Source organism: Piliocolobus tephrosceles, chromosome 17, assembly GCF_002776525.5.
Source record: "Piliocolobus tephrosceles isolate RC106 chromosome 17, ASM277652v3, whole genome shotgun sequence".
NCBI classification, from domain to species: Eukaryota; Metazoa; Chordata; class Mammalia; order Primates; family Cercopithecidae; genus Piliocolobus; species Piliocolobus tephrosceles.
Window position 1 is genome coordinate 1,009,521 of NC_045450.1, and position 17,179 is coordinate 1,026,699.

At 62.6% G+C, this 17,179-nt stretch overlaps 3 protein-coding genes across 5 annotated transcripts; 1 reads left to right on the top strand and 2 right to left on the bottom strand.

Moving 5' to 3' along the window:
- Positions 1-866: 866 nt before the first annotated feature.
- GFER (growth factor, augmenter of liver regeneration) lies at positions 867-4,464 on the bottom strand. The gene is made up of 3 exons (XM_023189182.2): positions 4,133-4,464; positions 3,667-3,863; positions 867-2,747 (listed from the first exon to the last, which is right to left on the bottom strand). Exons 1-3 carry the CDS (start codon positions 4,388-4,390, stop codon positions 2,585-2,587), a joined length of 618 nt encoding a protein of 205 aa, XP_023044950.1. The 5' UTR covers positions 4,391-4,464; the 3' UTR covers positions 867-2,584.
- On the top strand, positions 4,411-9,718 carry NOXO1 (NADPH oxidase organizer 1). Of its 2 annotated transcripts, XM_023189181.3 has the most exons (10): positions 4,411-4,765; positions 5,728-5,964; positions 7,424-7,515; positions 7,610-7,690; positions 7,898-7,973; positions 8,084-8,261; positions 8,445-8,629; positions 8,723-8,836; positions 9,081-9,198; positions 9,277-9,718. In XM_023189181.3, exons 3-10 carry the CDS (start codon positions 7,450-7,452, stop codon positions 9,578-9,580), a joined length of 1,122 nt encoding a protein of 373 aa, XP_023044949.1. In that variant the 5' UTR covers positions 4,411-4,765; positions 5,728-5,964; positions 7,424-7,449; the 3' UTR covers positions 9,581-9,718. The 2 variants fall into 2 exon arrangements, with proteins under 2 accessions (XP_023044949.1, XP_031790337.1); XM_031934477.1 differs by lacking the exons at positions 4,411-4,765; positions 5,728-5,964 and having other exon boundaries at positions 6,849-7,515.
- Positions 9,685-16,601, bottom strand: TBL3 (transducin beta like 3). 2 transcript variants are annotated; one of them, XM_023189180.1, is made up of 22 exons: positions 16,382-16,601; positions 14,497-14,548; positions 14,313-14,408; positions 14,182-14,229; positions 13,926-14,067; positions 13,758-13,842; positions 13,507-13,677; positions 13,343-13,418; positions 13,167-13,260; positions 12,897-13,078; positions 12,660-12,801; positions 12,495-12,553; positions 12,295-12,398; positions 11,648-11,795; positions 11,326-11,556; positions 11,180-11,250; positions 10,936-11,092; positions 10,806-10,864; positions 10,560-10,663; positions 10,404-10,475; positions 10,158-10,316; positions 9,685-10,077 (listed from the first exon to the last, which is right to left on the bottom strand). In XM_023189180.1, exons 1-22 carry the CDS (start codon positions 16,420-16,422, stop codon positions 9,944-9,946), a joined length of 2,427 nt encoding a protein of 808 aa, XP_023044948.1. In that variant the 5' UTR covers positions 16,423-16,601; the 3' UTR covers positions 9,685-9,943. The 2 variants fall into 2 exon arrangements, with proteins under 2 accessions (XP_023044948.1, XP_023044947.1); XM_023189179.1 differs by having other exon boundaries at positions 14,313-14,548; positions 16,382-16,520.
- Between the last annotated feature and the right edge of the window lie 578 nt (positions 16,602-17,179).

A 17,179-nucleotide genomic window follows, 5' to 3' on the forward strand; every position in this document is an offset into this window, starting at 1 on the left:
CAAGGGCAAGTCTGATGCTGCTGTCAGCTCAATTCTTTTTTTTTTAAGAGTCGCACTCTGTCACCCAGGCTGGAGTGCAGTGGTGCAATCTTGGCTCACTGCAACCCTTGCCTCATGGGCTCAAGCGATTCTCCTGCCTCAGCCACTGGAGTAGCTGGGATTACAGGTGCGCCACCATGCCCAGCTAATTTTTTTTTTTTTTTTTTTGTATTTTTAGTAGAGACGAGGTTTCGCCATGTTGACCAGGCTGGTCTCGAACTCCTGACCACAAGTGATCTGCCCACCTCGGTTTCCCAAAGTGCTGGGATTACAGGCATGAGCCACTGTGCCCCACTTGGAGGTCCTCCTCCCTCCTGGTATTCCTCCTACCTCATAGGTCCCTCCTCTGTGACCTGTGAGCCTTAGGAGCCCAGGGTACCATCCTGCTGAGGTCTCTCCCTCTGGGCTGGCTCCTTTGGTCTGCGTGTCAACAGCTCTGGAACACCAGCTCAAGCCAGAGCTGGTGTTTTTCTTGCACTAGAGTTCCACTGGCCTGGATGCCCCAAAAAAACAGGCTCTGGCCTGGTGCGGTGGCTTACGCTTGTAATCCCAGCATCTTGGGAGGCTGAGGCGGGCGGACCATGAGGTCAGGAGTTCAAAACCAGCCTGGCCAACACAGTGAAACCCCGTCTCTACTAAAAACACAAAAATTAGGAGGGCATGCTGGCGGGTGCCTGTAATCCCAGCTGCTCGGAAGGCTGAGGCAGGAGAAATTGCTTGAACCCGGGAGATGGAGGTTGCAGTGAGCTGAGATTGCTCCACCGCACTCCAGCCTGGGCGACAGAGCTAGACTCTGTCTCAAAACAAAGAAAACAAAAACAAACAGATTCTAAGGCAAAGTGAAGTTTTATTCAGGAGTGAAACTTTAAGGAAGACGGGGAAAAAGGCAAGGCGGAGAGGAGGTGGGGGCAGGAGGGACAGCAGATACAGGCGGTACGTTCCTGAGCTGAAAACGGCCTTACCAGAGAACCAGCTGGTTCCTGAGACACTCACAGGCCTTGGGAAAGGCCGGAGAGAAGCGCTGTGTCTGGGCGAGGAAGGGACACCTTTTCTCCTGGCTGCCCCCATCTCCCCTCTCTCATTTGTGCCACCTGGCCCCTCCGCGCAGCCTCTACAGAAGCCAGCAGCTCCAAAGGGCCAGTCTAGTGGGGACATGTCAGCTTCCTCCACACAGGCCTGAGGAGGCCATGCCAAGGTGGGCCTGCACCCAGGGAAAGGCTGAGACTCCTGGCAGATAGAGGTCCCTGGAGTTTTATGGCCACAGGACACTGTTGCTGGGCCGCTCGGGCTGGGGAGGCTCAAAAGCTGGGTCCCAGTCACCCCTCAACTTGCTGCACTCACAGCCTTCTCCATCTGCGACACACACGGCAGCTCCCAGCAGTCTCCTGGGACTCCATCCTCACCCCATGAGTTCTCTGGCTCTCCCCTTAATGTACCCGCGTCTGCCCCTGCCGTGGGGTGGGTATTCCTCTCAGTGGTCACTCGGTGACTGCCCCGGCTTCCTCACCAGTCCTGTTCCACCCTTCCCTGCCTCATCCCAGCTCAGCAGCCAGAGGACCCTTCACAGCCACATCACTCCATGCCATTCCCTGGCTCCAAACCCACCAAGAACTTCCTGTCAGGGGAGCTGGGGGTACAAACCACAGCTCTGCTGGGGCCTTGGAGACCTCGTGCTGCCTGGCCACGCTGTACTCCTGGGACCCTGCATCAGCTACTCTGGCCTCCCCGCCCCAACCAATCAGCGTCCTTGCTGTTCCCAGCTCACTGTCACCTCGGGATCTCTCTCTCCTGAGGAGCGAGGACCCCAGCAGGAAATGCAGCTGGGCACACAGGGATGGAACAAGCCCTGCCCACTGCGATAAGCCCCAGCAGAAAACACACTGAAGCCAGGTCCTCGGTCAACGTTTCATTTGGGCTTCAGACTCTGAGGAAGCGGGCCCCACGAATCCCTGTGGACAGGCATGGCACAACGCTGGCAGGCATGTGCCAGGCAGGGAGAGGGCAGGATGGCTGGCGGACCCTCAGAAAGACCCTGCCTGAGCTTTCCCTGTAGGGACTGAGCGGAGTGGAGAACTAAGCCCCTAAAGCGAGCAGCACAGAGCCACCGGGGGCAGGGGCATCCCTGGCTGCAGAGTGGGAAGGCAATGGCCTGGCCTCCAGGGACAGGCACAGGGACGCCCGGCCAGGCCTGCCGTCTTCCTGTGTGAGGAGCGAGGCGCCAGGGTACGTGGTGGGCAGGAAGCCACATCCTGAATGCCAAGGGGCAGCCCAGGCTGCTCCTGCCTCCCTCACCTGCAGTTCAGCTGCAGCTCCTTGGGGCCTCCAAGGAGGAGGAGGCCAGTGGGTGCCTGCTGTGTGCACCTCCACTTCTGCTCCAAACCTAACGGGCAGGGCAGGTCCCCACGGGCAGTGTCCTGGGGACCACCCAACTGAGACACAACAGGCTCTGGCTCTGATGCACTTTAATGAGTGCCCTGCCCCTCTCCAACCAGGCCACTCCATAGGCACCTGGCTAGCTGTCCCATGGGCTCTGGCTGACCACCCTCTAGTCACAGGAGCCATCCTTCCAGCCGTCGCGCCAGCGCTCATCCACTTTTGAGCAGTCGAAGTCAGGCTTGCCCAGCTTGCGGTTCACTTCATTGTGCAGGTGGCACAGCCACTGCGTGAAGCATGCCCGAGTGCGGGTGTCTGGCTGGTTCCTGCACAGCCTGCACAGGGAGAGCATGTAAAGAATGGGAGGACGCAGTGGCTTCACTGCCCCTGCCAGTTCCCTGTCTGCTCCCAAGGAAGGACAACTGGGGCACTGCTGTGAGCTACACCTGGGAGTGCCCTTATGCTCCAAGGGAGAGGAATTCCCAGAACAGGGCTGACCCTGCAGCTTCCGGGTGTGATGAACTCCCAGGGTTGCTCAAACACCCACCTGGAGAGCTTGGCAAACTCCAACGAGGCCTCAAGGCAAGACATCACAGCACAGACCTGGCAATTTTATAAGCTGCTAACACCCAGGAAGCGGCATCCAGCGTCTCTGGCCTCAGGCAGAGTGTGGCCTGGGTGGGGCTGGGCACAGCCTTGTAACTGAAAACTGGACTTGTTTTTTAGCACCTGAGGGAGGCCCTGGTGCCTCAGTTCAGCAAGAGACTTAATTCTAACTGCCCAGGCTTACAGCAACCATGGGAACTCTGCCCTAGACATCTGGTCTAGAAACACCCACAAGGGCCAGTGCTGGCTCTTGGATGCCTCAGTGAGGAAGAGGTGGCTCTTGGGGGCAAAAGCAGTGGATTTCCAAGATTTTCAAACTAGCAGTCCTGCTCTAGAAGTCAGGCAAAGTGGGGTCCTCCCTAACTTGCGGGGAGCCGCCTTCAGTGCCAGACAATGCAGGGAAGCCCTTCCTGGCGCCCTGTGGCTGTGGCAGGAGCAGTACTCAGCAGCAGATCCCAACAGTTTGGCTTTTGAGACAAGACGAGGAGGCTCAGATGGCCCCAGGCCTCACCTGTTGGAGGTCCCTGCTCCTCAGCAAACTTCTGCCACCTCTGCATCCGTTTTTCTATGTTCCCCGCTATAATGTCGGCTAGGAGCCCCAGGCCCAGGCTGTAGTGCAAAGCTCTGCTGCGTGCAAACACATCTTACCTTTTCCTTAGGTCTTCAGCACACTCCTCACAGGGGTAAAACTTAGAAAACAAATGTATGAAGTGGGCCATGTCTTGCTGCTGCTCTGGGGTGGGCAGGTCGGGGTAGTAAGCGGCCAGGGTGTGGAGAACAGCCCAGCTGTGGCGGCCCAGTTCCTCGCGATCCGGCGGGCAGTCCTCCCTAAACTTGGAGTCCCGCTGCGGAAGCAGGCCGACCAACAGTGAGTTCATTCTCCGAACAAAAGCGCCCAAAGCTCCCCCTTATACGGCCTAGCCGGTGGCCCACTGGACTCCGGCCAAAGCCCTGCAGACGATCCAACCCACGCGCGGATGAAGGCTGTAAGGCCGGGCTTACCCGGGGGCAAGGTTCAGGGACAGGCAACACTGGGGAGCTCTGCCGGGGCACCTGGGCGGGGGCAGGGGCAGGGGCTGCGTGGGGCTGGGAGAAGTCGGGCAGGGATTTGCACCTTCTGCTGCGTCCGCATCCACGTCTTGAAGTCCACGCAGGCCCGGCACGGCCGCCTCCGGGAGGCGTCCTCGGCGACCGGAGACTCGGAGGTCGGCGCCTGGGCTGGCGTCGGGGCCGAGGCGGCCGCGTCTCTCCGCCCCGCGCCCCGGCCCCGCGCGTCGGTCGCCAGGTCGTCCATCACCTCGGAGCGCACGCCTCCCGGCAGGAAGAAGAGATTCCGGCCGTGGAACCTGCCCCGCTCGCCGGGCGCCGCCATGTTGCCCGCGCAAGGCCTGCCGGGCCAGCTCGGCCTCCAGATGAGCCTCCAGGTCAGCCTCCAGGCCAGCGCGCAGCCACAGTAGCTGGAGGCGCGCGCCGTGCTCGCGGGGGCCGGGCCCGAGCTGGGGCTTGGGGCGGAGTTGGGGGCGGGGGCCGGCGCGCGGGCCCGTGTGGAGGCGGAGCCAGAGGCCGCGGCACGGACCGGGGCGGTGCCGGGCCCAGGGCCAGGGGCAGGGACGGAGCTGGAGGGCCGGAGCCCGCTGGCACCCCCGGGCCTCGATCCGCGGCGCACGCCGTGGTTGCGCCGTCCGTGGCGGCGCTCTCGCTTCCTCCAGTAGAAGAGCAGTGTGTGGCGGAAGGTGCGCGGCGGAAGGTGCGCGGCGGGCGCGCTGCGAACCCGGGCTGACACTCAGGCAAAGTCAGTGTTGCGGCCCGCGACGTCCCCATCGCTCCGCTCTGAGTGTCCTGCGTGCCTGCGGCCAGGCTCTGTGCCCTCCGCTGAGGGGCGCGTCCCACCCGCTGGCTGCCCAGCGCCTTCTCAGCGCGGGGCTGGCGTGACCGCACAGATTGCGGCGCGCGCTAGGGTTCTGGGCTCTTGTCGCCGCCCCGGCGCCATGGCAACGGGCGCCTGGCAACGCAGCGCGGGGCGCGGCCGCAGAGGGTTGGCGCGTGCCTTGGGCTCTCCGGCGCCCCCCGCCGGCTGCCGCGGATCCTAGAACCTGGGATGAGGGGTCGGGCTCCGGGTTGGAGGGGCCTCTGGGATTCCTCTGCCTCCTTGCGTTCATTTATCCATTCCGCTATTATTTGTGCTCTGTTCCAAGCGCTGTTCCAGGTGCTGGGCAGAGCAGGAAACACAGGTCTGTTCCCTGACCTCCTCTGTTCATAATTCAGTGGTCAAGACAGGAAAAAAAAAACAAGGACTCACATTCATAAATGTTCACGTACAAACTGGTGGGTCCATGCAAGGGTGTGGTAAATCTGGAAGGCCTCCTTGAGGAGGTGACCCTGTCTGAAGGATGAGGAATCAGCTGAGGAGCGCCTTCGAGACCAAGCCCAAGGTGGCAGGGTCTTGGCATTTTGCAGGAACAGAAAGGCCAGTGGGACGCTAGGGAGGGTTGTAAGGTGGGAGGGGAGATCCACGGACCAAGACTTGGTCAGCAGCTGCGGGGACTGGGAATTTATTATGAGGGTGGGGGAAGACGCTAGACAGTTTTGGACAAGGCTACCCAATCTGATCCCATTTCAGTTTGCTGCAGATTCCTCTGGCTATCATATGGGGAGTGGATTTCTTTCTTTTTTTTTTTTTTTGAGACAGGGTCTTGTTCTGTTACCCAGGGTGAAGTGCAGTGGCACGATGTTGTTCACTGTAGCTGCAACTGCTTAGGCTCAAGTGATCTCCCACCTCAGCCTCCCAAGTAGCTGGGACTACAGGCACATGCCACCATGGCCAGCTAATATTTGTATTTCGCGGGGGCATAGATAGAGGTCTCAACATGTTGCCCAGACTGGTCTTGAACTCCTGAGCTCAAGCAGGAACTCCTGCCTCGGCCTCCCAAAGTGCTTGGATTACAGGTGAGAGGCACTGTGTCTGTCCTTGGAGTGGATTTTGTTGGGGCAAGTGAGGAGCATACGGATGGAGGGTGGGGTGGCTTTACTATTCAGGTAAGAAAAAAGGGTAGGGGAGGAAAAAGTGGAAACCATGCAGGGCTGATGTGGTGTGGGGCAGGGGCTGTCAGCTGGGGTGGGGAGGCAGCCTCAGAATCCCTCTAGGCTTCTGCTTTTGAATAAATCCTCCCCAGCTTCTCTCCTGTCTTCCAGGGGAGCAAGGTCTTCCCTGGGTTCAAATGCTGGACCCCACCAGGTCAGCTAGGCCCTCAGCTGAGATCAGGGAGAAGGTGACAGCTGGCTGGGGGCACCCTGCAAATCAGCCCTGTGTGAGCAGGTGTTCATTGCCCATGCCAGGACCAGGGACAGCTTGAGGGCCTCAGAGAGTGCTGGAGGGACAGACACACAAAGGCCCTTTGTTGCAGCCAGGGCAGCTTCCTGGAGGGATGCCCCAGAGGCTGACCACTCCCTGAAGGGGCTGGAGTAGGGGCATCCCAACACAGAACTGGTGACCCCAGCACCAGGAAGAACCACTGTGTGCCAGGGTTGAATGTGGCTTCCGAAGCCTGAACTATAAGGAAGCAGCCAGAGAGGTGGGGCACCTGAGCAAGCCTCTGCCCAGGCCATGTTTGCAGTAAGTCATGGCAAATCATGAATTGAGAGGTGGTTCTCAAAACAGCCCTAGTGACCACTTCCCTGACCTCCACCCCCACCCAACAAGTGCCAGTGACTGCACAGATGGGCCCTCTTTCTCCTACCCCAAGTCTCCACTGCAGGGGAACCCCTGGGGTGAGCATGTGAGGTCTGCCCCTCCCCCAGCATGTACACAAAAACTCACAAAAATCACGCATTTAACACACATTTCCTCGCCTATTAGTCGGGGACGTTAAGAGACCTTTCCTCCAGCATTAGGATTAAGTCAGACAAAGCACTTAAAGCTTTAAGCACTGAGGCCTTGGTTCTGCACAGAAATCCCCAGGCTAGTTCAAAGACAAGAGTTGTTGGGCGCACCCTAGCAGGGCAATTACCTCACAGAGTGGGGGAATCCAGAGAGGTGGGCAGGACAGGCGGCACTTTGATTAGCCCTGCCTTCTCCCTCCTCCAGTGGCCAGAGGCAGGCAGGAGGGACCCAGGCAGCAGTTCCGCCTACCCTCCACCCCTTCTTCAGTCTTGTACGCCTCCAGGGCTGGAAAGCTCATTCTTCTTCCTCCTAGCAGCTCTGCCTGCAAGTCCCCCAGTCCCTGTGCTCCTGCCCCCAGATCGTGGGCTTGGGAGACAGCAAGAAAGCTGCAAAGGACTAGGCTGGGGCGGCTCCACAAGGACCCCACAGGCTTGAGGCGTTGCCAGATTGTATCCCAGACGGTCTTCTGGGTCCCCCAGAGTCCTCTGAAGCACAGGGAGGCAGAAGGGTCCTCACCCATTTCAGGAGTCTGCAGCCTGGAGGCCACAGCCATGGCAGGCCCCCGATACCCAGTTTCAGTGCAAGGAGCAGCCCTGGTGCAGATCAAGAGGCTCCAAGTAAGACCTGGCTGGGTCCCTAGTGGCCCCAAGGCATAGGAAGGGGGTGCCTGGACCAACACCTCCAAGGCACTCCTAACTTTTTGTCCCCCAGACCTTTGCCTTCTGTGTGCGCTGGTCAGACGGCAGCGACACCTTCGTGCGCAGGAGTTGGGACGAATTCAGGCGGCTCAAGGTAAGTGACCCTGGGCCACCCTGATGCCACAGTTGCGGCTTCCCCACCCGGCTGCCTCCCACTGGACTGCCTCCCATCAGTGACTCCCACTGGAGGCCCTTCGTCCCCGCTGAAGCTCCCAGCCCCTGCCATCTGGGTGAGGGACCCCGCCCTCCCAAGGGTGCACAGTGGGCTCTGGAAGACCAATGCCCCCGTTCCTGCCCTCAGAAGACCCTCAAGGAGACCTTCCCGGTGGAGGCGGGCCTGCTGCGGAGATCTGACCGCGTTCTCCCGAGGCTTCTCGGTCAGGCCAGCCTGGGTATGGGGGCGGGGAAGGCGGTGGTTTGCCTGGGGCGCCAGGGAACAGTGAATCCCAACGCGGGGTCTCACAGCACGTTTTTGTGGTGCCTTAAGATGCACCACTGTTTGCACACGGGGGGCGCACGAGCCGCGGCCTGGCGCGCCTGCAGCTGCTGGAAACCTATTCTCGGAGGCTGCTGGCGACTGCAGAGCGTGTGGCACAGAGCCCGGCGATCACTGGCTTCTTCGCACCGCAACCCCTGGACCTGGAGCCCGCGCTGCCACCCGGCAGGTGCCTGACTCGCCCCAAACTCCCAGCCTGCAGCAGCGTTTGGAGCTGGGAGAGGTTTAGGGTGGGGGGAACAGCCAGCGAAGACGGGCAGAGACTGGGAGGCTGGCGGTCTTACCGGGTGGCGCCTCCGGTTTCACCCTCCCCATCCGCCTACCTCTCACTCGTGCGGGCTGCCCTTCCCAGCCGAGTGATCCTGCCCGCCCCAGAGGAGCCGCCTGTCTCGCGTGCTGCGGGCCGCCTCTCCATCCACAGTCTGGAGACTCAGAGCCTGCGCTGCCTGCAGCCCTTCGGTACCCAGGATACGCGGAATCGGCCTTTTCAGGCGCGGGCCCAGGAGAGCCTGGACGTGCTGCTGCGGCACCCCTCAGGTAGGGCCCGCCAATAACCCAGGGATTTGTTCCTCTGCCCCTGGACCCGAAGGAGCCTCGAGATCTGAGTCCCCGCCCGCTTCTTGCGCACAGGCTGGTGGCTGGTGGAGAATGAGGACCAGCAGGTAGCCTGGTTTCCAGCGCCCTACCTGGAGGCGGCGGCCCCGGGCCAGGGCCGGGAGGGAGGCCCGTCCCTAGGCAGCAGCGGTATGCGCCTAACCCCACCCCTCATGCCACCACTACGGCTTGACCGTGTGGCAAGACTGGGTCAGAAGCATCGCGGGCAGGGCAGCCGAGGAGTCCGTGCTTGGTCTCCGCACCTAGAGGAAGCCCCGAACCGGTTTTAGAGCGGCCCCGCAGTCAGCAGACTCAAGCAAGGAGAATTTGGAGAAGGGTGCGGGCGGGCCTTGGCCTATGCTGCCCCGCGGTGACTCCAGGCACCCACTCTCAGGTCCTCACTTCTGTGCTTCCCGCGCCTACGACAGCAACCGCGCAGATGAGCTGTCAGTGCCCGCGGGGGCGCGCGTGCGCGTGTTGGAAACGTCAGACCGCGGCTGGTGGCTGTGCAGGTACGCGGGAGGGGGCGTGGGCGGGGAGCCTAGCCGAGGCGGGCGGACGGGGCCCTAACTACACCCCGCCCCTCGCAGGTACGGCGACCGAGAGGGCCTCCTTCCCGCGGTGCTGTTGCGGCCGGAAGGGCTGGGCGCACTCCTGAGCCGGACGGGGTTCCGTGGAGGAGACGACCCGGCCGGTGAGGCCCGGGGATCCCCCGAACCCTCCCAGGCCACCGCCCCTCCCCCCACCGTGCCCACCCGACCTTCGCCGGGCGCCATCCAGAGCCGCTGCTGCACCGTCACACGCAGGGCCCTGGAGCGGCGCCCAGGGCGCCAGGGCCCGTCCCGAGGGTGCGTGGAGCCTGTGCCTGTGCCGCATCGTACTACGGAGCGGTGAGCGCGAGGACCCCGATGGGGGGATGGACCGCGCCGTCCCAGGGCTGGGACGAGTGCGGAGGGCGGATCTCCCTGGCCAGCAGGTCGGGAGGCGGGTATTTGCTGTTCCTCTGAGTAAAGCTTGTTCTGAATGACCCCCACCGTCTAAGCGTGCGGAGCCGCGGGCTAGATCTCTGCCAGGCCAGGGTGCAGGATGGGCTTGGTAAGGCCGAGACCATCAGCTCCAGTGCCCTTCTGGCTGGCTAGGTAGGGTGTTGGCCAGGGTAGGGGCTGGACTGGAGTCCAGAGAGACAGGGCCGGCTAGGAGAGCGGCCTTTATGGGTTTTCCAGGGGTTCAGGATGGACTGGAGAGAGACCGGACCGGCTAGGGGAACGCTTCTTTATGGGTTTCCCAGGGTGTGGGGGTGGCCGCCAGCACAGGCAGCTTCATGTTGTGCCACAGGAAGTCCAAGAAACTGGCGGCCTGGAGTGTCCTGCTGAGCCGCTGAAAGTGCCGCTCTGGGGTTGGACAGAAGGAGGTCAGGGGGGTAGTCCACACGCCCCCCAGGATCCCCCAACCCCAGACTGTGCCCACGTACCAGTGTAGGGCAGCAGGGCCTCAAGCGCTGCCCGCACGCCTTCGTAAGCCAGCAGCTCCTCGGGGGCCTCGCGCCGCAGGAGCACACCCAGCACGGCCTGGGCTTCGTGGCAGTGCCGCGAGTTGGTGTTCCACGTGATGCAGAAGCGCAGCAGGGCCTCTGTGGGCAACAGGACCCTCATCCTCTTGCCAATCTGCCATGACTGGCCCTTGCCCGCCAGGCCACCCACCCTGACCGGCCCCCAACCTTTCTGGTCGCGCCGCAGTCGGAGCATGGTGGCTTCCAGCTTCTCACAGGCCTCAGGGTCTCTCCGGATGGCTGTGGGAGGAGGGAAGGCTGAGCTGGGGAAAGCAGAGCCCAGTGGTCTGTAGACCCAGCCTCTTGCCCCCGGTGAGCACTGACCCTGGATGACAGTCAGCACGGTGTGGGGCCGATCCAGGGAGATGGCCAGGCCCAGTGCCCGCAGGTACCGCTTCTCATGCAGCAGGTTGTCCAGCTCTTGCTGCCTGCGGGGAGGGGAGGAGAGGCCACTGAGGGCTGCTGGCAGAGCCATCGGAGTCAGCAGGCAGCAAGCCTGGTGCTCAGCCTGTCTCCCTACAGCACAGAGCAGGGCTGATGCCAGGAGGGGTGCCACTGCCCTGGCCTTACCTGACCACCTGCTCCTCTTGCCTGGCCTGCTCCTCTGCCTGCTCCGCCTCGGTCACATCCTGGGGTCAGACTGGGGTCAGATGGGGCCTCCACTCCACCCCGACTCTTCCCTGCCCTTGGGGCCCACAACCTTCCAGAGGATGACTCGGGAGTCGCTGGCCCCAGTGAGGGCGCGGTCATCCAGCCGGCTGCAGTGCAGCCCCCAGACCTTGTCCTCGTGGGCATCCAGCGTCCGCACACACTCGTTGTTCTTGATGGTCCAGAGCTTCACGAGGCCATCCGAGCCACTGGGTTTGGGGTGGGGAGAGGCTCAGCATCAGGCAGGTCACCCCGCCACCCCCCACCCCATCGCTGCACTGCCCCAGACCACTCACCTGGACAGCAGCTGCGTGCCACGGCTCACAAAGGCCACCTTCAGTACAGAAGCATCGTGCCCCTCGAATGTCTGCAAAGGGTGTGGGGGGTAGGGCATGAGATGTCACCAGGGCGAGAGGTGGGGAGGGCCTGGATCGCCGCTTACTTTGAGACAGCTGAAGTCCTGAAGCGCCCAGAGCTTGACGGTGCCATCAGCTGAGGCTGTGGCCAGCACCTGGTCCATGGGAGAGAACTGGACGCACCAGAGGCCACGCCGGTGACCTGAGAAGACACCCAGCAGCTGGCACTGCGGCAGGGCCCAGAGCTTGGCTGTGCGGTCCTGTGAGCCTGTGGCCAGCAGCTTGTCGTTGGGGGCAATAGCCACGCTGTTGATGTCCTGGCAATGGGAGAAGGTGATGGCTCAGCACCCCCCCTCCCCGGCCAGCAAGGGCTTGGCCACACCCCCACCCCAGTGGCTATGGAGTCACCTTATCATGGCAGCGCTGAGTGGTCTGGGCCTGCAGGAGGATGGGGCTGTTGTCTGGGGCTGTGTTCTTGGACAGCAGGGCTTTGGGAAGAGGCCACAGCTTCACAGTGCAGTCCTGGCTGCCTGTCACCAGGAAGGACTCCTTCAGCCTGTGGCCCAACAGGAGAGGAGACACAGCTGAGCCCCGGCCAGTCCTGAGGCCAGCTCCCCACAGGGCCAGCCTGGGAGCCCACAGTCCGGACGGACCACGGGGACCGTCCCAGGATGCGGGTTGGCCTGGGTCACCCCCAGGCACCTGTAGGATCACACCCTGTCTACACTGTCCACCCGCAGCACCTGGTGATTCAGCCCCAGCCACAGGACCCCAGGCCTACATGCAGGGGTCACCTCTCCACCTGGGCCTCGTGCAGAATCGTTCTCTGCCTAGTGCCCTTCCCCCCTTTAACCACTTCGCCGGGGCTACTTCTGAGGACTGCCCTCGAGGCACGTAGGGAGTCTCCTGTCCTGTTCTGTTCGACAACTCTGGGCTGGACCCTCAGAGCAAGCCAAAGCTGCCGCTGCCTCCTCAGCTCCCTGAGTGGCAGCCCCTGCTGGCAGGCCTGGGCCTCCATGTCCCCGACACCCCTGGGCCCAGCCCCAACTCACTACCTAGAGCAGCAGACGGTGCCCACGCTGTGTGTGTGACCGGAACCCTGAGCCACGCAGATCACCTGGCCAGCCTTGTTCATTCTCCAGATACGGACGCTCTGATCCTGGGGACAGGGAGTTGAGGAGGGAGGCTGGTCCATGGGCCTACTGCGTGGCCTCCCCGCCTGGTGCCTCTGCCCCTACCTCTCAGGGTGCCTCACCTTGGCACAGCTGGCAAAGAGCCATCCCTTCCGGAACACATCCAGGGCCAGGACGATATCTGAGATGTTGTGGGGAGGTATAGGTCACACAGCAAGATGGGGGAAGGGAAGCAAGCAAGGGACCCAGGCAGGTCCCAGGGTGTCAGGTGGGCTGGCCCCACTCACCTGTGTGGCCATGGAGGATCTGGCAGGCTGACGTCTGCAGCTCAAACACTTTCAGGCAGGGGCTATTGGAGGCCACGATGACGTGGGAGTCCTCGGGCCCAAGAAACCGGACATCCAAGACCTCCTCACTGTAGCCAGCGAACTGCAGGGCGGCAGGGGCAGGAGATGTGAGCCAGGACCTGTGCAAGAGGAGGGCTGGTGCCCGCACCTCCAGACAGAGCAAGGGTAAATGTGCACCTGTTTCTGCAGCCGCAGGGAGCGAGCCTCATAGAGCAACAGGTTGTGGTCGGCGGTGGCGCTGAGGAGCAGGCCGGCGGTGCGGGCCAGGGTGCAGTGAGTCAGCTCCCGCCCGGGGCCCGGCGGCCGGGCCTGCGTGTACACACACTGCCCGGAAGCTGCCTCCCACACGCGCAGAATGCCTGTGTGGGTGGGGACAGGGCTGCTGAGACTCAGGTCCAGAGGCCTTCCCCAACCCCACACCGCTGCCTGTGTCCCGGCCCAACACACCTTGGTCGCCGGCTGTCAGAAAGTACAGGCCTGAGGACTTCACACCCAGCTGGGACACTGGCTCCTCTGGCAATAGCACAGCAGCCTCCACACTCTGGAGACGAACTGGGTCACAGACTGCTGTCATGCCCCTTCCCCACCCAACTCAACCAGCCCTGGCCTCCAGGCATCCCCACCTCAAACACAGGCACGGTCCTTGTGGCCTGGCAGCTCTGAAGGTCCCAGATGACACAGATCTTGTCACGGCCGGAGCTGGGGTAGTAACAGCAACCTCAGGTCAAGTCTTAGCCTCGGCCCCCACTTTCCAAGCCTCCCCCTTGTACCAGGGCCCACTGCTGACCTGAGCATGGTGTGGCCGTTGGCGCTGAAGGCCAGTGAGGTGACAGCGCTGTAGTGGGCAGTCAGCACAGCCAGGCACGACCGGTCCTGCAGTGACCACATGCGAATGGCGGCATCCGTGGCTGAGGAGAAGAGCAGCAGGCGTGTAGAGTCCGGGTGGAAGGCTACTAGGCTGCGGGCGGATGGGACAGGATGGGTGAGCTGTGCAGCCTGCGCGGTGCCTCTGCCCTCCCCCTCCACCGCCCAACTCACTGCACAACACCGGGCGAGCCTCGGAAGTGGTGTGTCCCATAGTGCCGCACAATGTCCCAGACGCGCACGGCCCCGTCACAGCCACCTGCAGGGAAGCAAGGTGAGGGAGTGGAATGCCCAAAGCCCCTGCATCTGTGCCTGATACCCACCTGTGCTGCAGGGCCCTACCTGTGGCTAGCAGCGTGGAGGTGGGGTCGAAGGCCATGGTGGCCACGGGGGCTGTGTGTATCGCCTTCCACAGGCGGGTAACGGTGCCCTCTCGCCAGGCCCACTGAGCCAGCAGCAATGCCCGGCTGGCTGTCACCAGCACCTGGGGGAGGATACAGGTCAGCAGAGGGGCAGCAATACCCTGCTCACAGCCTCCTGGACTCAGTCTGGGAGGGAGGCGCTGGAGCAGGTCCCCTCCAGGCCCCGCCCCGCGTACCTCATCGTCAGGGCTGAGGTCAAAGGCAGTGATGTCCTCCTGGTCCTCCTAGGAGAAAGAGTGGTGTGCAGAGCATGGTGTGAGTGGGCTGCCCCCTCCACTTACCCCTCACCCACCCAGGCTACCCTCACCTGCTCCAGACTCCGCAGCACGACCCCCGAGGCCACCTCCAGAATGTTGACTCTGGTGCCACAGATGCAGAAGAGGTGCTGGCCAGTCTGGTCCAGCTGGGGACAGAGGGGTCTCAGCCAGGCAACATTCAGCACCCCCCACGGTCTCTGGCTACCCGCCCCCTGCCCTTCCCCAGGCTGGTACCTGTGCTTTTCCGCCCTTGTAGAAAGGTTCAATTTTGCGCTCCACAGCATAGCTGGAAGGAGAGCAGGGGGCGAGTGAGCACCACCCACCCCTTCAGTCCCCAGGGCCCAGCCCTGTGTTGGGTGCTCCTCTCGAGGTGACCCCAATGTCCCCTGCCCTTGAGTTTCTGGGCAACAGCAGAGACAGGGCATGGGGTGGAACCAGCAGTACTGCAGGGGGATGTTGCTACCCCCCTCACTGAGAAGTGGAGACCTGGGCTGGTGATCCCTGAGGCAGCAGGGGGTGGGCCTGTGTCAGGAAGAGTCAGCCCAACAGCCCAGGGTTCTCAGGGATTCCCCAGTGAGAGCCAGGGGGGTCCTTGGGGACACACCTGCCGGCGGTGGGTGGCCAGGCCTGGGTAGCCAGCCCAGAGCACATCCTCCCAGTGTCTTCATCCCTGAGGTCTGGCATACCTCTTCCCCTCGCTGGCTCCTCCCTTCATCCCCAGGCTTGCCCAGAGCCCAGGTCCCACGAGCAGCTGTCATTGCTGTGACCTCACTCCTGCCCCTCCTCCTTCCCTCTCCATTGCCTCCACCTGGTCCAGGCCACCGCAGCCTCTGGTCAGCCACTCTGGCCTCTTCACTGGGCCCCCTACCTACCTCTTCTTTTTTTTCTTTCTTTTTTGAGACAGAGTCTCCATCTGTCACCCAGGCTGGAGTACAAGGGTGCGATCTCAGCTCACTGCAAGCTCCACCTCCCGGGTTCACACCATTCTGCCTCAGCCTCCCGAGTAACTGGGACTATAGGTACCTGCCACTGCGCCCGGCTAGTTTTTTGTATTTTTTAGTAGAGATGGGGGTTTCACCATGGTCTCGATCTCCTGACCTCGTGATCCACCCACTTTGGCCTCCCAAATTGCTGGGATTACAGGCGTGAGCCACTGCTCCCGGCCTCCCCTACCTACCTCTTAACCCTGCTGCCAGGTACCTTTCAGAACATAGCTGAAGATATCACTGCCCTGCATCAAACCCTCCCTTCTGCCCACACACCTTCCAGACCTTGCCCAGAAGAGCTTCTGCCACCCTTGCCTCTGCTTTCCTTCCCTCTCATGGCCCACAGTGCACCCCATTGCTCCTGTCCCAGCCTCTGGGACGGGTTTCCTATCTTCCCCCTGTTGCTTGTATGCGGCCTGGGCTTCTCTTCCCAGATGTCAAGGTCTGGCTCGCTGCGCTTCTGGAAGCCTGACTGCCAAAATGAAAGCAGCCCCTGAACCCCCGCACCCAGTTGACCCTCCCATGGCGGTGCTGCCAGCCTGGGACCTTCCTTTACCAGTGCTTGGCACAACCAAAGCCCCATAGCTGCCAGTGGAAACGCTAATCCCCTGAGGCTGCGCTGCCAGGGCAGGGGCACCAGTACTGCTGTTCGACAAAGGCTTGGGGAGTGAGGGGGCACAGAACTCAGGGCCTCCTGGGCTTCTGCAGACCCGCCCCTCTCCTGCTGTCTACCTGCTCCCTGGAGAAGAGAGATCGCGGGTAAAACGTCCCTAGGCCGACTGCTCAGAGGTGGTTCTTCGCCTCCCGCCGCCTCCCGGGACCAGCCCCGACCTAGGCTCAGCCCTCTCCTCCCCTCATCGGGACTTCTGATCCCCACTCCACCCACAGCCGGCTTCTCGATGAGCCCACGCTGCTGCTCCCGGCGGCCAGGCTCCGATCGCCGTCCTCCCCGAGAGCAGTCGGGGTCGACTCTCCCGCCTGGTGTCACCGCAGCGTCCGGGACCCCGCGAGCCGGCGCACACATAGCCTCTCGCCTCCACGGACCAGAATGCGTGCCCACCCCACGCGCACCTCCGCTATGCCGGCTGCGAACCCAGCTCCCTCCCCGCGCGGCCCCAACGCTCCGGGCTCACTTGGCCTTGAAGCGGCCCACTCCGGCCGCGGTCTCTGCCATGTTGCCGCCGCCGCCGCTCCAGCTGAAATCGGCTAGGGCCCCGGCAGCCGCCGCCGCGTGACGGAGATTAGCACCGAACTCCTCACAGAACTCCACACTCTCGGCGCGCTGCGATGGCGTCACCGCGCGCGACCACTGTGACGTCCCCACAGGCGCCGCGCGCTTGGCGCCATCTTTGCTTCGGGCAGTGGCTGCTGCATCGGGAAGCGGAAGCGGGCGGAGACGTTTCCGGCCTGGGGGGAGGGCCATGAGCCCGGAGGGTGCTTCGCGGTCCGGTGAGGGTAGACTGGCGCTGGTGGCGGCGCTGGTGGCCTGGTTCTTTGATAACAGTATAAAAAGGCATTCGTGGCCGGGCGTGGTGGCTCACGCCCGTAATCCCAGCACTTTGGGAGGCCGAGGCGGGTGGATCACGAGGTCAGGAGATCGAGACCATCCTGGCTAACACGGTGAAACCCCGTCTCTACTAAAAGTACAAAAAATTAGTCGGGCGTGGTGACGGGTGCCTGTAGTCCCAGCTACTCGGGAGGCTGAAGCAGGAGAATGGCGTGAACCCGGGAGGCGGAGGTTGCAGTGAGCCGAGATCGCGCTACTGCACTCCAGCCTGGGCGACAGACCGAGACTCTGTCTCAAAAAAAAAACAGAAAAGAAAAGAAAAGATGAAAGAGAGCAGGCAAATGCCTGGAAAGGGCGGCAGGGATGCACCGGTGACAGTTATGAGGGCCGCAGGCACAGAGGCAGGCAGGCCTGGGCTCCGCTT